Below are 12,681 nucleotides of genomic sequence, written 5' to 3' on the forward strand. Positions count from 1 at the left end.
GGTGGTTGTGACAGCCATGGAGCTGTGTAACATAGTTACTGAGAGAGACTGTATTACACTGGAGTAATGAAATGTTTACTGCACACTTAGAATGCTTTTATTCCAGGAGGACTGTTGCCAAAAAGGGAGTGACCCCAGGAAAGGACACTCCCCGCTCTCCATGCACACTTGAAAAACAATCCGGTTTTGTGGATCTTACATTCTGCCTCCAACAAGTCATATGCCTTGTTTTGCCAAGGCTGTGAAATAGGGGTATGTCTACACAGTCCACAGAAGCGAGCGCCCCAGCTCGGTCAACAGACTCATGCTAGCGGGGCTCATGCTAGTGCTCTAAAAATAATATTTGGCAGCACTTCGATGTTGCAGCTTGGGCTCTCAAACACATCCCCCCTCTCCCCCTTCAGAGGCCAAGCTTCAGCCCAAGGTGCAACTTCAAAGTGCTCCCTGCTCAGCTATTTGAGCACAAGGCAGAGCCTGGCTAGCCTGAAACTGTTGACCCAGGCTGGGAGGCTCGCTTACAGAAGTTATGTAAACATAACCTAACAGATCAAAGGGCTGTAATCAATTAAAATGTGATTTGGTCTTGGGGAAGAGGGACAGTAGTGGGAGATCAAAAGGACTAAACAGCTCTTAAAGAACTCTCTCTCTGAGGCTGAGGGAGAGAATGGTTTGAGCTAAGGGAATGAACTGACCCTAGAGGCCTTGGTGGTCTGTAGGAGAATTATGCCTACCAGGATTCCCATGTGGAAGATGGTTTCGTACCGAGATATGTGTACAGTCTGTTTGATTGTTTTAAGAACTGGTTTTCTCTGAAATGCATTTGGTCTAATAAATAATACTTTGTATTAAAAGGACTGTCAGATCACTGGGTACCACTGTCATTGTCAGTCCGTTAGTAAGGCCTTCTGAGGTAATCACAGTGGTAAATTGTATGCCTTTAATTAGGAATGTCTATGCATGATCCTTACAACTAAATTAGCTGGATTGGATGGTGGAAATGGAGTTTCTTGAGCAACCCCAAATTATTAGAAGTTATGATAGTGATATTGAAGGTAGGCATTGGGAGGCTTTATCTTTCAGAAAGAATACATTGTAGGCTTCTTGAACATTTTAATGATTCTGCTGCATTGAGTACATTATTTGCATTAAAAAAAAAATAGCAGGAGCCAACTGAGCTTAGGAAAGAGCATCCACTAAATAGAACTGGATCCTCTGTGCCAAGGACAAATATCCACATGCAAAATCATTGCAAAAATCACTCACTCACTAGAATGTGGATGCAGCTCTGTCTTTAACAGGAAGGCCTATGCTAAACATAGCCTTTCAACTGTCATAACAGTAGACTTCATTTTGTTTTTTATGGACTGTGAATTGGTGTGTTTTAATCATGCACCTCCAGCTGCTTTGTGTAATAAGAAAGTAGAGGCCTCTGCAGGGTAAGAATATTGTATATAATTCTTGATGTTGTTAACTCCTATATTTTAGATAAGTGAACCCAAGGAAGGAAGATAGGCATTACATAGCCAAGAAAACCAGAGATTTAAAACTGCTAAATTAATTTAAAGAGGATTACTTTGCCCTTTTCAAGATACAATGTAAATCTTTATATTTCTACTTGCCTTGAATAATGTTGCTTGACATTAATGTAGTCTTGCAGCAGCTCATGTTCTGCAAGAGAACAAGAGAAAACTCTTAATCTGTCATTATAAATATCAGTTTTGAAATTGATTGGTTACTAAAGCAGAACTGGGTTGATATGTATGATAAAATGTAGGGAACATTTGGGTGATTAGCTTGCAAAACAACAAATGTTGAACTTAACTTTCTTTTATTAAATAAAAAGATATAACTGAGAGGAGTCTATGAAGCCCTAAGCCCAAAGTTGTGTTTGTGATGATTCAGATACTATATTTCAACCAGAAATTATCAGATAGCGCAGATGAGAAACACTTGTCATGTCTCTGGAATGTGCCTTTTTCTAAAGGCCAGTTGGAGCTATTAAATTCCATTTGTTTCTAAGCAAGTTCCAGAGATATCAGTTTATTGCACTGAAAGGATTTTCGTTAGAAAAACATGGTTTCAGAACCTCTTTGAAAGAGGAGCTATTAGGCTAGACTTTTCTTTTAAAAACTGCAGAAGTCATCTGTACGTACTGCCTCTATTGGAAGGATCTGAATGAATTTCAAATTGGGGCAAATCCTTCCCTCCCTGTAGGTATATAAGGAATCATATAAGGCAGCCCTTGCTCACTATGTTAGTAGCAGGGCAGTATATCTACTGAACAGGTAGGTGAGGGAGGAGGACAAGCCGCTGTGTCCACATACATACACTTCACATTGCAAAACTGAATGTGGCTATTCTAGTCTGTAGTATACCTAACCCAAGGGTGAATTTTTTTTTTTTTAAAGGATCTGCAGTATGAACTTTCTCTTCTCTCACTCTGGGTCTAAGCCACTATTTTCTGTAGTTTCTCCATAACACCCAGCCCAATGGCTAGGGCAGCATTTAGCTGTAAGTAACTCAAGGAAACTCTGACAAGAACTCTTCTGGAACATGAGATTAGGAAGAGAATCGGGACGAATAGAATAAAACAAAAAGGGAATAAACTTTCTGATGCAAGGATTAAAAATGCAACTGGGTGGTCATTTGCCCATCAAGTGTGTGTTCTGCTTTCTTTCAGTAAGGCTAAGAAGCATTTAACAGCAGATATGAAAGTGGCCATGATAATGATCGGTACTAAATATTAGAATGTATTATGACTTTACATTGTTTTGTTAAATTACAGGAGTTTTGTGGATTTTCAATGCTGTATAGAGTTAACACCATGGTACCATGCCTCTTAAAGTATCCATTCTTCATGGAGCTGGCTGAGAAAACATTCTCCTTAGAAACAGTATCTTTTACCGTATTAATGGCTCTTCTGTCCCGAGTCTTGCTTTCCCTCGATAAATTGTCAGATAATATGTATATAGACCTAATACTGAAGTCACCAACATATAACTAGCAAATACAATTCATACTAGAAAGCTAAGGGACTGACTGTCATGCACTAAACTGCATGCTCCAAAATTGTTTTTACCTACAACAGTATTTTAGTAAGTTGATTTGATTTCTTCTGCTTGTTTTCATAGGCGCTTAAAATAAGAGAGAGCTGCAATTGCCCCTCTCTTCCTGGACCAGACCCTCGCCTCATTTTCAAACTTAACATGCAGCATCTTCTGGAAGCATCTAAGGATAAAGAAGGCCAGAATGCTACTGAACATGATCTTGCAAAGCCAAAAGTGGACTTTCCTTCTGCTCAAAAGGAGGAAAAGATTCCAATAACTTTTGCAGTTAAAAAGGAACCGACAAACTGAAGGGAAAAACATTCACCTGAAAAACTTTACAAACAGTTCACTGAACAGATTTTTTTCCTGCAAGACTTTTGATCCTTTTGAGACGATAAAATGGACAGACAGCTACAAATCATGTTTGTACTTCCATGGTGCCGAAAATCAATTGAAGGAAACTTATTTTTCTGTATCACAATGTAGATCAAGCTACCAGTATTCTGTGTTCCCAAACTTGTGGTGATCTCCCACTCAGTGCAATGAGGAACTCTCCCACATACAAGAGAGCAGTGTATTGGAGTTGAGACTCTTATTCAAGAAGGGATGCTAAACATAAATCACTTCAGTTGTGGGGCAAAAATCTCTGTACAATCCATTTGCACAAATAGAAAAGAAGCAATAAAATGGCCTAATTGGATGGCTTTCTGCTGGGATTTTTCTTATTTAATATCTTTTAAAGGCACTTTAGAATACGGGTTGTTTCACCGTTTCACTTCAAAGCAATCCAAAAGGGTTGTACAGAATTGTATTGAAAAATGAAGTCAGAAAACATACAAGGGAATCTTTTTCCTTTTAAAAATCAGTAAGAACTGTCACTTGTAGCACTGGGCTATTTTGCAAGTGATTGCTTAAAATAGTGTCTCTTTAAACAATCAAGATGCTTCTTCAAAGGCCAGATTCGCTTCAGAGGCAGCTGGTCTGGACAGATCAGCGCTTGAATGTTAGTGATTGGTACTCTATAAATTAAGTGGTCAAATCCTATGAAACTTCTAAGCTATACAGAGGATGCACCTTTGAAAGTTTATTTCTCCTTAGGAAACTGCTATCTAATGCTAGTTTAGAAGTCTGTCTCTCAAGTCTGTCCCTCATACTGGGGAGATGATTACTTGGAGTTGCTGGGGGAAGAATGGATGATGAGTGCAGTTCCCAGTGCAAGGCCTTGTTTGGAGTTGATCAGGTAAAGAAGGAAACTTGAAGGAGATGCCACCAAAATGAAGTTTGGGAAAGTATGAGGCTATGCCTCTGCCCCATTGTACAGTGAGCTTGTCAGATTGAATAGAGGAATGTGACCTCCCCTCATTGGCTAACCTACGTGGAGTCCCTAATGCCAAACTTGATTTGAGGAGCCCCTTATCAGGGTTTATATAGGTGGAAGGCAGAAGATTTCTCTGTTGCTTCAACTCATGTAAGTTTGGGGAGCCAATCTTCCTTCGTTTCCTTGCCAGCTTGGGAGTTAAACTAGCAGGCTGTGCAGCCTCATTTGATGAGGTTAGGAAAAAGTCCAGAACCAGACAGAGCATTGTAATGTGACGCTAAGAATCCCCTCCCCAAGAAGTTCCCTGCTACAAATTTATTTTATTCTTTGTTCTTTCATGATGGACTGACCTTTCTTCCCTTTAGCTAGGCCTTCCATGAAGCACAGCCAGCACATCATGTTTATTTTCAGCTGGTTGATAGGCTCTTGCTTTCCAATTCATGAAAATATAGTGTGCTAATCTTACTGAACTAAAAGAATGATACAGTGAACAGAAGAGGAAGAAATCCCTTTCTTTTACTGATTGAAATGTATGATCTAACTGTATGTATTGTTTTGGGATCCATTTTTTAATTAAAGTTCAAGAAGAAAATTACTGATGCTTTCCTATGTGGTAAGTGGGAAAACTGCAGGATTTTATTAGGATGTTTGACAATGTGCATCACATCACATGGTACAGATAGAATTTGAATGTACTTGTTTATAATAAAGGGGAGAACTGAAATTTTAGAATGTACCACACAAAGCACAATTTCTTTTAGTTTCGTTGGAACGCAGACTTTTTTGAAAAGACCATATTCAGCACTGGTTGTTGGCACAGAGTCTGATAAAGAGTTTGTGAACAATAGTTTATTTGCTGACTTAATCCAAAGCACTTGGGTCCTTTGAGCCATCTAACATCTCTGTTTGGGGGTGAAGGGGCTGAATGGGCAAGGTTGACTGCACTGATGTTTTCCAGGCCAGATTATGTATTTTTAGATTGACTGCATAGTACTTGCAAGCTATTTTAAAATTTGTATGCAAGACGCCACTGGCAACAGGCAGAAGGTCCAGCCTGACCATTATCCATCCATCCATCCATTTTTATTCTTTGTGACAGGAGTTTATGTAACAGATGTTCAGCAATGTGTTAAGGCATTTGGACATTGTCACCTGAAGGTAAACAGAAAAACACACCATTTAGATTTCCCTGTAGATTTTATAACTTAAACTGTATAGTCAAGACCCCTATGCTTTTTCCCTCCCACCACAGTGTCAAAGCTTATTTTGTTATCCTGTCCTTCTCATTGACATACAACATGATTTTATGTCAGGGAAGATGAGGGAGAACCTAGAGAACTTTTTAGTAGAGTTCATACATTTATATTTAAAAATGCATAGTAAATAAGCTACAGAACTATTGTATTTCTACTTTATTGGTCCAGTTTAGGTGGCTTAAGTGTTATGCTGGTGAATGTTTGAGATACAAATTCTGGTATTCAATAAGTAAGAGTTCTTTAAACTCCTGTGTATAAATGCCTTGCTTATCATAAAAAGATGAGCCTGAACCAGCATCTGAAGTCGAGGTGTTCAAAATCTAGATCTGTATTTTGCACATTGATCCTATTCTAACACTTTGTCAAGTGCTTTTAAAAGATTTCTTCATTTTTGCATAAAGAATTAGGATGTCCAAAGCCTGTGTCTCTTGAGTCTGCCTCTTGTTAGCCTTATGTCTAAGTGATTTCTAAAACCTATACACTGCATTTGCCTAAACCCCTGTAGAATTTTTATTTAAATTTAAAATACTTTCTTGCCCATACAAAAATAGATGAAATTAAAAGATGATGTTTTCCAAAGGTCCAAGAGCCTTGAGCAAAATCTACACTGGCCCTTTTTCTTTTATTTGTTAAAGAAACTGTAATTCTAAATCCTTGTGGAGTTAATTTTAAAATATACTTCCACTAAGAAAAATATTGCAAGTACCAACTTCTAACTAGCTGTAAAACCCTTGTGCTGCAATTGGATAGTTTAGTGGACTTCAGTGAAAGAAAGAAGTTGGAATTCAAGAGAAAGGAACTCAGTACTGAAAGATGAATGTTGTCACAGGAGGAAGAGTGTAGCATGTAAAATTGAGACAGATTGGTAAAAATGTTTCTACCTTCTACACAATACTAAATTTATTATGCATTTACCTTACCAGGAGTGTTGAGAAATTTGACAAGCAGAAGACATGCACACAAGTCAGTCTTACAAGAAGCTATTTTTATTATAACTTTTTATTTTTTCACATTTGGCTTGTTTTAAATAATACCTATCTTGATGTGAAATATTTATAAATACTGGGAAACCAAAGCAAAGTACTTGCTAAAAATGCATTTTGTTTTGAAACTCTGTTTGACATCAGTAAAAAGAACCACAAACGTGCAAGCTCAGATTATTTTACTGTCTGTCCTCCTGAAGCTCTTCTGTAGTGTTGCACTTCTGTTGAAAAGGCTCTTCTGATATAATCCCCAATCTTCAGACGCTTAACTGTCTTAAATTCTCACTGTGCTGAAATTTCTTATACATACTCTCAGTTCATAGGATTTTCTTAGTGGGTGGAGAGAGGAAGAGTTGGTGAAATTCTATTCAGATGGTTTTCTAATGAATGTTAAAAAAAATCACCACTTTTTGCTTTCTAATCCATATTTAATTTTTCTAAAACTTCAGATGTGGCGTGGATTTAGCAAGGGCTAGTAACTGGTATTTCTAGATCACTCAAAGCAGATCACAAATAATAATAAGCCTCTCAAAACACCTGTATAGGTAAACTATTTACCTGTTTTCTAGTTGGAGAAACTGGGTCACAGTCAGATAAAGGCTACACAGCAAGTCAGTGGGAATGCTGGGAATAGAACCCAGGAGTTCTATCCTCAGCTCCATTGTTTCTAAAATCATTTTCTTTCAAACAAATTGAGGTGATTGCTATTTGAAAACTACATATTAACATGCAGTGCACGTGGTCCACTGCTAGGTGCTCCTGCAGAGGTTTGGAGATGTGCATATTTGGTTAATATGCTCAGCTATCTGCACAAACCTTGAATAATCCTTAACGGTTCATTACCTTCAGTGGACCCTGACCAGTCTCTGAAGGCCTCATTGTTTTTTCCCCTCTGCCTAACCCCACTAAAGAAACCGATCCTAATGGCTGTTAGTGCTGTGGTTGAGACTCCAAACAAGGAAGTCAAGAATTCAATATCATGATTCCCACAGCAAGCCTAGCTTGGCTATGTATTACATATATGAAGACATAAACTGAACTTCATAGAAGTAATGCAGGATTTTGCACGGTGTTCCTTCACATGCATACAGTGTGGCCAAATTACAGCTCCGGTGGGAATCATGACTTTAAATTTTTGTGTTTTTAAAATCTAAATCATAGTGTTAAATTACCTACATTAATACATTTTTTTTATATGCAGCATAGATACTGGGGCATGCTTCACAAGAAGGTGTTACTTGGAATCTTAGCAACAGCAAATCAGGGGCACAAGAGAATTGTCAGAATTAACCTTGCTTTTTCTTGTACTATTTCTAAATCTGCCCTTTTAAAATCAGTTTATTTAGTGTAACAGTTTTCCCCTAAAAATATCTGAGATGAGTTGTTCGGCTCAGTCTAGTTTCTAATGCAAGAAGGGCCACATCACATAAACCCCAATTGCAGCTGACACCCTGTTGAGATTCTTGGCAGGCAGACCATGACTTGGATAACTCAGTCTCTCTCCCCATCACCTTCCTTTCTGCCTTCTAAGGGTTTCTTCAGGTATGTTGGCAACAAGAAGAAAGCCAAGGAAAGTGTGGGCCCCTTACTGAATGAGGGAGGCAACCTAGTGACAGAGGATGTGGAAAAAGCTAATGTACTCAATGCTTTTTTTGCCTCTGTTTTCACTAACAAGGTCAGCTCCCAGACTGCTGCGCTGGGCATCACAAAATGGGGAAGAGATGGCCAGCCCTCTGTGGTGATAGAGGTGGTTAGGGACTATTTAGAAAAGCTGGACGTGCACAAGTCCATGGGGCCGGACGAGTTGCATTCGAGAGTGCTGAAGGAATTGGCGGCTGGGATTGCAGAGCCATTGGCCATTATCTTTGAAAACTCGTGGCGAACGGGGGAAGTCCCGGATGACTGGAAAAAGGCTAATGCAGTGCCAATCTTTAAAAAAGGGAAGAAGGAGGATCCTGGGAACTACAGGCCAGTCAACCTCACCTCAGTCCCTGGAAAAATCATGGAGCAGGTCCTCAAAGAATCAATCCTGAAGCACTTGCATGAGAGGAAAGTGATCAGGAACAGCCAGCATGGATTCACCAAGGGAAGGTCATGCCTGACTAATCTAATCGCCTTTTATGATGAGATTACTGGTTCTGTGGATGAAGGGAAAGCAGTGGATGTATTGTTTCTTGACTTTAGCAAAGCTTTTGACACGGTCTCCCACAGTATTCTTGTCAGCAAGTTAAGGAAGTATGGGCTGGATGAATGCACTATAAGGTGGGTAGAAAGCTGGCTAGATTGTCGGGCTCAACGGGTAGTGATCAATGGCTCCATGTCTAGTTGGCAGCCGGTGTCAAGTGGAGTGCCCCAGGGGTCGGTCCTGGGGCCGGTTTTGTTCAATATCTTCATAAATGATCTGGAGGATGGTGTAGATTGCACTCTCAGCAAATTTGCGGATGATACTAAACTGGGAGGAGTGGTAGATACGCTGGAGGGGAGGGATAGGATACAGAAGGACCTAGACAAATTGGAGGATTGGGCCAAAAGAAATCGGATGAGGTTCAATAAGGATAAGTGCAGGGTCCTGCACTTAGGACGGAAGAATCCAATGCACCGCTACAGACTAGGGGCCGAATGGCTAGGCAGCAGTTCTGCGGAAAAGGACCTAGGGGTGACAGTGGATGAGAAGCTGGATATGAGTCAGCAGTGTGTCCTTGTTGCCAAGAAGGCCAATGGCATTTTGGGATGTATAAGTAGGGGCATAGCGAGCAGATCGAGGGACGTGATCGTTCCCTTCTATTCGACATTGGTGAGGCCTCATCTGGAGTACTGTGTCCAGTTTTGGGCCCCACACTACAAGAAGGATGTGGATAAATTGGAGAGAGTCCAGCGAAGGGCAACAAAAATGATTAGGGGTGTGGAACACATGACTTATGAGGAGAGGCTGAGGGAGCTGGGATTGTTTAGCCTGCAGAAGAGAAGAATGAGGGGGGATTTGATAGCTGCTTTCAACTACCTGAAAGGGGGTTCCAAAGAGGATGGCTCTAGACTGTTCTCAGTGGCAGCAGATGACAGAACGAGGAGTAATGGTCTCAAGTTGCAGTGGGGGAGGTTTAGGTTGGATATTAGGAAAAACTTTTTCATTAGGAGGGTGGTGAAACACTGGAATGCGTTACCTAGGGAAGTGATCGAATCTCCTTCCTTACAAGTTTTTAAGGTCAGGCTTGACAAAGCCCTGGCTGGGATGATTTAACTGGGAATTGGTCCTGCTTCGAGCAGGAGGTTGGACTAGATGACCTTCTGGGGTCCCTTCCAACCCTGATATTCTATGATTCTCCAGAAAAGGGTGGAAGTGAATTGGTGCCACTGCCCAGGCTGAACCTAAAGGAAGGCTTCTGTTTCCAGTACAGTTGAAATGCCATCTTCAATGAGCATTACATTCACCGAAAGGAAGGATGGTTTAGTGGTTAAGCAGAGAGTGAGACAACGCTGGATTCTATTCCTGGCACTGCTGTCATAGACTTCTGTGACCTAGAGCGAGTAACCTAAGCCCAAATGTTTTTTTAAAAGTGGCTTCTGATTTTGTCTGCTCAGTTCTTGAGAGATGGCTGACTTGTCAAAGCTCCTTAGTTCTTAGAGCTTCTGCAGGAGTTGCATGTGCTCAACACTTCAAGAAAATCAGGCCTAGGGAATATCAAATTGGGCACTCAAAATCCGAGTCCACTTCAAAATTTTTAGCTTTAACCTCTCTCTGCCTTTGTTTCCCCATCCGTAAAATTGCAATGCTTCCCTGTCTGCCATGGTGGCACTATGCTGCTTGAAAAGCCTCTGGAGATACCTGGGTCTAAAGCTCTGTAGGTGTGCAGTGCATTGGCTTTTGTTTTCTTTGTTTGTTTTTGCTTTTTAAATAAAGACTTGAAGTGTCTAGAAATTAGTATGATGTAACCGTGTCTTTCTGTGCTTCAGAAAGGCATGCTCTTCTCTGCGGTGTATCAGACTTACTACTGTAGGGAAGGATTCTATTGTACAACATGATAAACAAGCTGGTTACTGCACACTTGTTCTGTTTTTAAACATGGATTATTACAGCAAATTATAATGCATGTTGAACGGAGGATTCTTTCCATGTGTACCCACGTGTGTGGTTTGACTACTGAGGAGAAACAGGGCTGACAAACCACAAAAGCATATCTTGTGTTTATCGAGACCAATTTTTTCCTCCCCTGTACTCAGAATTAAACGTTTACCGTATGTCTTAAGTAATATTTAATGGCTAGAATGCTACAAGTTTTCATTTCAAAACCAAGTATGTTTGAATAGTCGAATCATTGTCATTAAAAAGCACGTTAGTGGTCTTTGAGCAGGTTATCTGATCTTAATCACTGTCGGGAAGGAACCCAGTAATTTCATTTAGAAAATGAATATTGTAGTATAAATACTAGTATGTATTTAAAGCTTCATTTAGAATTCTGAGCTGCATCAGACTCTTTTCCACTCTGAGCTGTACCCACTCCACAAGTCCTGTATTTTCTGCTAGGTCAGTGTGGGTCACAGCACAAGCTGGTGTGTCTATTTGTGTACAGTAGTTGGTCGAAGAGAAAAGAGTTTGCTGTATTGAAATAATTTAGCATTTTGACTTAGTATACATTTTAAAAATGCCTTACCATATTGTACAGATGTGGCTGGAATTGACAAGAATTTCTGCTGATTATTGTGCCGTTGCCACAGGGAGTGGGGAAAAATAGTTAATGAAATAGTAAGTACTGATAAAGAATTACAAATGCTTATTTGTTAAAAACTTGCGTGAAAGTTCTTTACATCCTGACACTGTGATCTCTCTGCTCTGTATCTCCGTTGTCTAAATGTTATGCTTGAAAACATCTTTTCTCTTCTGAATTCAACAATCCTAATTTCAGTGTGGTGACGATACCTTTAAAACCTTTTAACTAGGGCTGTCAAGTGATTAAAAAAATTAATCACAATTAATCACACTGTTCAAATAAATAGTATTCTATTATTGTTTAATATTTTACATTTTCAAATATATTGATTTCAATTACAACACAGAATACAAAGTGTACAGTGCTCACTTTATTTTTGATTGCAATTATTTGCACTGTAAAAAACAAAAGAAATAGCGTTTTTCAATTCACCTAATACAAGTACTGTAGTGTAATCTCTTTATCGTGAAAGTTGAACTTAAAATGTAGAATTATGTACCAAAAAATAGCTGCATTCAAAAATAAAATAATGTAAAACTTTAGCACCTACAAGTCCACTCAGTCCTACTTCAGCCAATCGCTCAGACGAACAAGTTTGGTTACAATTTGCAGGAGATAACGCTGTCCGCTTCTTGTTTCCAGTGTCACCTGAAAGTGAGAACAGGCGTTCACATGGCACTGTTGTAGCCAGCGTTGAAAAATATTTATGTGCCAGCTGCAGTAAAGGCTCATATGTCCCTTCATGCTTCAACCACCATTCCAGAGGACATGCGTCCATGCTGATGACAGGGTGCTGCTCGATAACGATCCAAAGCATGCTCATTTTCATCATCTGAGTCAGATGCCACCAGCAGAAGGTTGATTTTCCTTTTTGGTGGTTTTGGTTCTGTAGTTTCTGCATCTGAGTGTTGCTCTTTTAAGTCTTCTGAAAACATGCACTATACCTCATCCCTCTCAGATTTTGGAAGGCACTTCAGAGTCTTAAACCTTGGGTCGAGTGCTGTAGCTATTTTTAGAAATCTCACATTGGTATCTTCTTTGCATTCTGTCAAATCTGCTGTGAAAGTGTTCCTAAAACGAACATGTGCTGGGTCATCATCCAAGACTACTGTAACATGAAATATGTGGCAGAATGCAGGTAAAACAGAACAGGAGACACACAATTCTCCACCCAGGAGTTCAGTCACAACTTTAATTAAAAGTGGCAAAGAGTCCTGTGGCACCTCATAGACTAACAGACATATTGGAGCATAAGCTTTCGTGGGTGAATACCCACTTCATCAGATGCATGTAGTGGAAATTTCCAGAGGCAGGTAGAAATATGCAAGCAAGAATCAGGCTAGGGATAACAAGGTTAGTTCAATCAGGGAG

The 12,681-nt window shown here is 39.8% G+C and overlaps 1 protein-coding gene across 3 annotated transcripts in view; it reads left to right on the top strand.

Moving 5' to 3' along the window:
• Window positions 1–3,747, top strand: part of OMA1 (OMA1 zinc metallopeptidase) — a 30,644-nt gene extending 26,897 nt beyond the window's left edge. For all 3 annotated transcript variants that reach the window (XM_073357546.1, XM_073357547.1, XM_073357545.1), the window contains one exon: window positions 3,132–3,747. In XM_073357546.1, the coding sequence (XP_073213647.1) occupies window positions 3,132–3,356 (225 nt within the window). In that variant the 3' untranslated portion in view covers window positions 3,357–3,747. The remainder of the gene's footprint in view (window positions 1–3,131) is intronic.
• Window positions 3,748–12,681: the final 8,934 nt, after the last annotated feature.

Source organism: Lepidochelys kempii, chromosome 8, assembly GCF_965140265.1.
Source record: "Lepidochelys kempii isolate rLepKem1 chromosome 8, rLepKem1.hap2, whole genome shotgun sequence".
Classification (NCBI taxonomy): Eukaryota; Metazoa; Chordata; order Testudines; family Cheloniidae; genus Lepidochelys; species Lepidochelys kempii.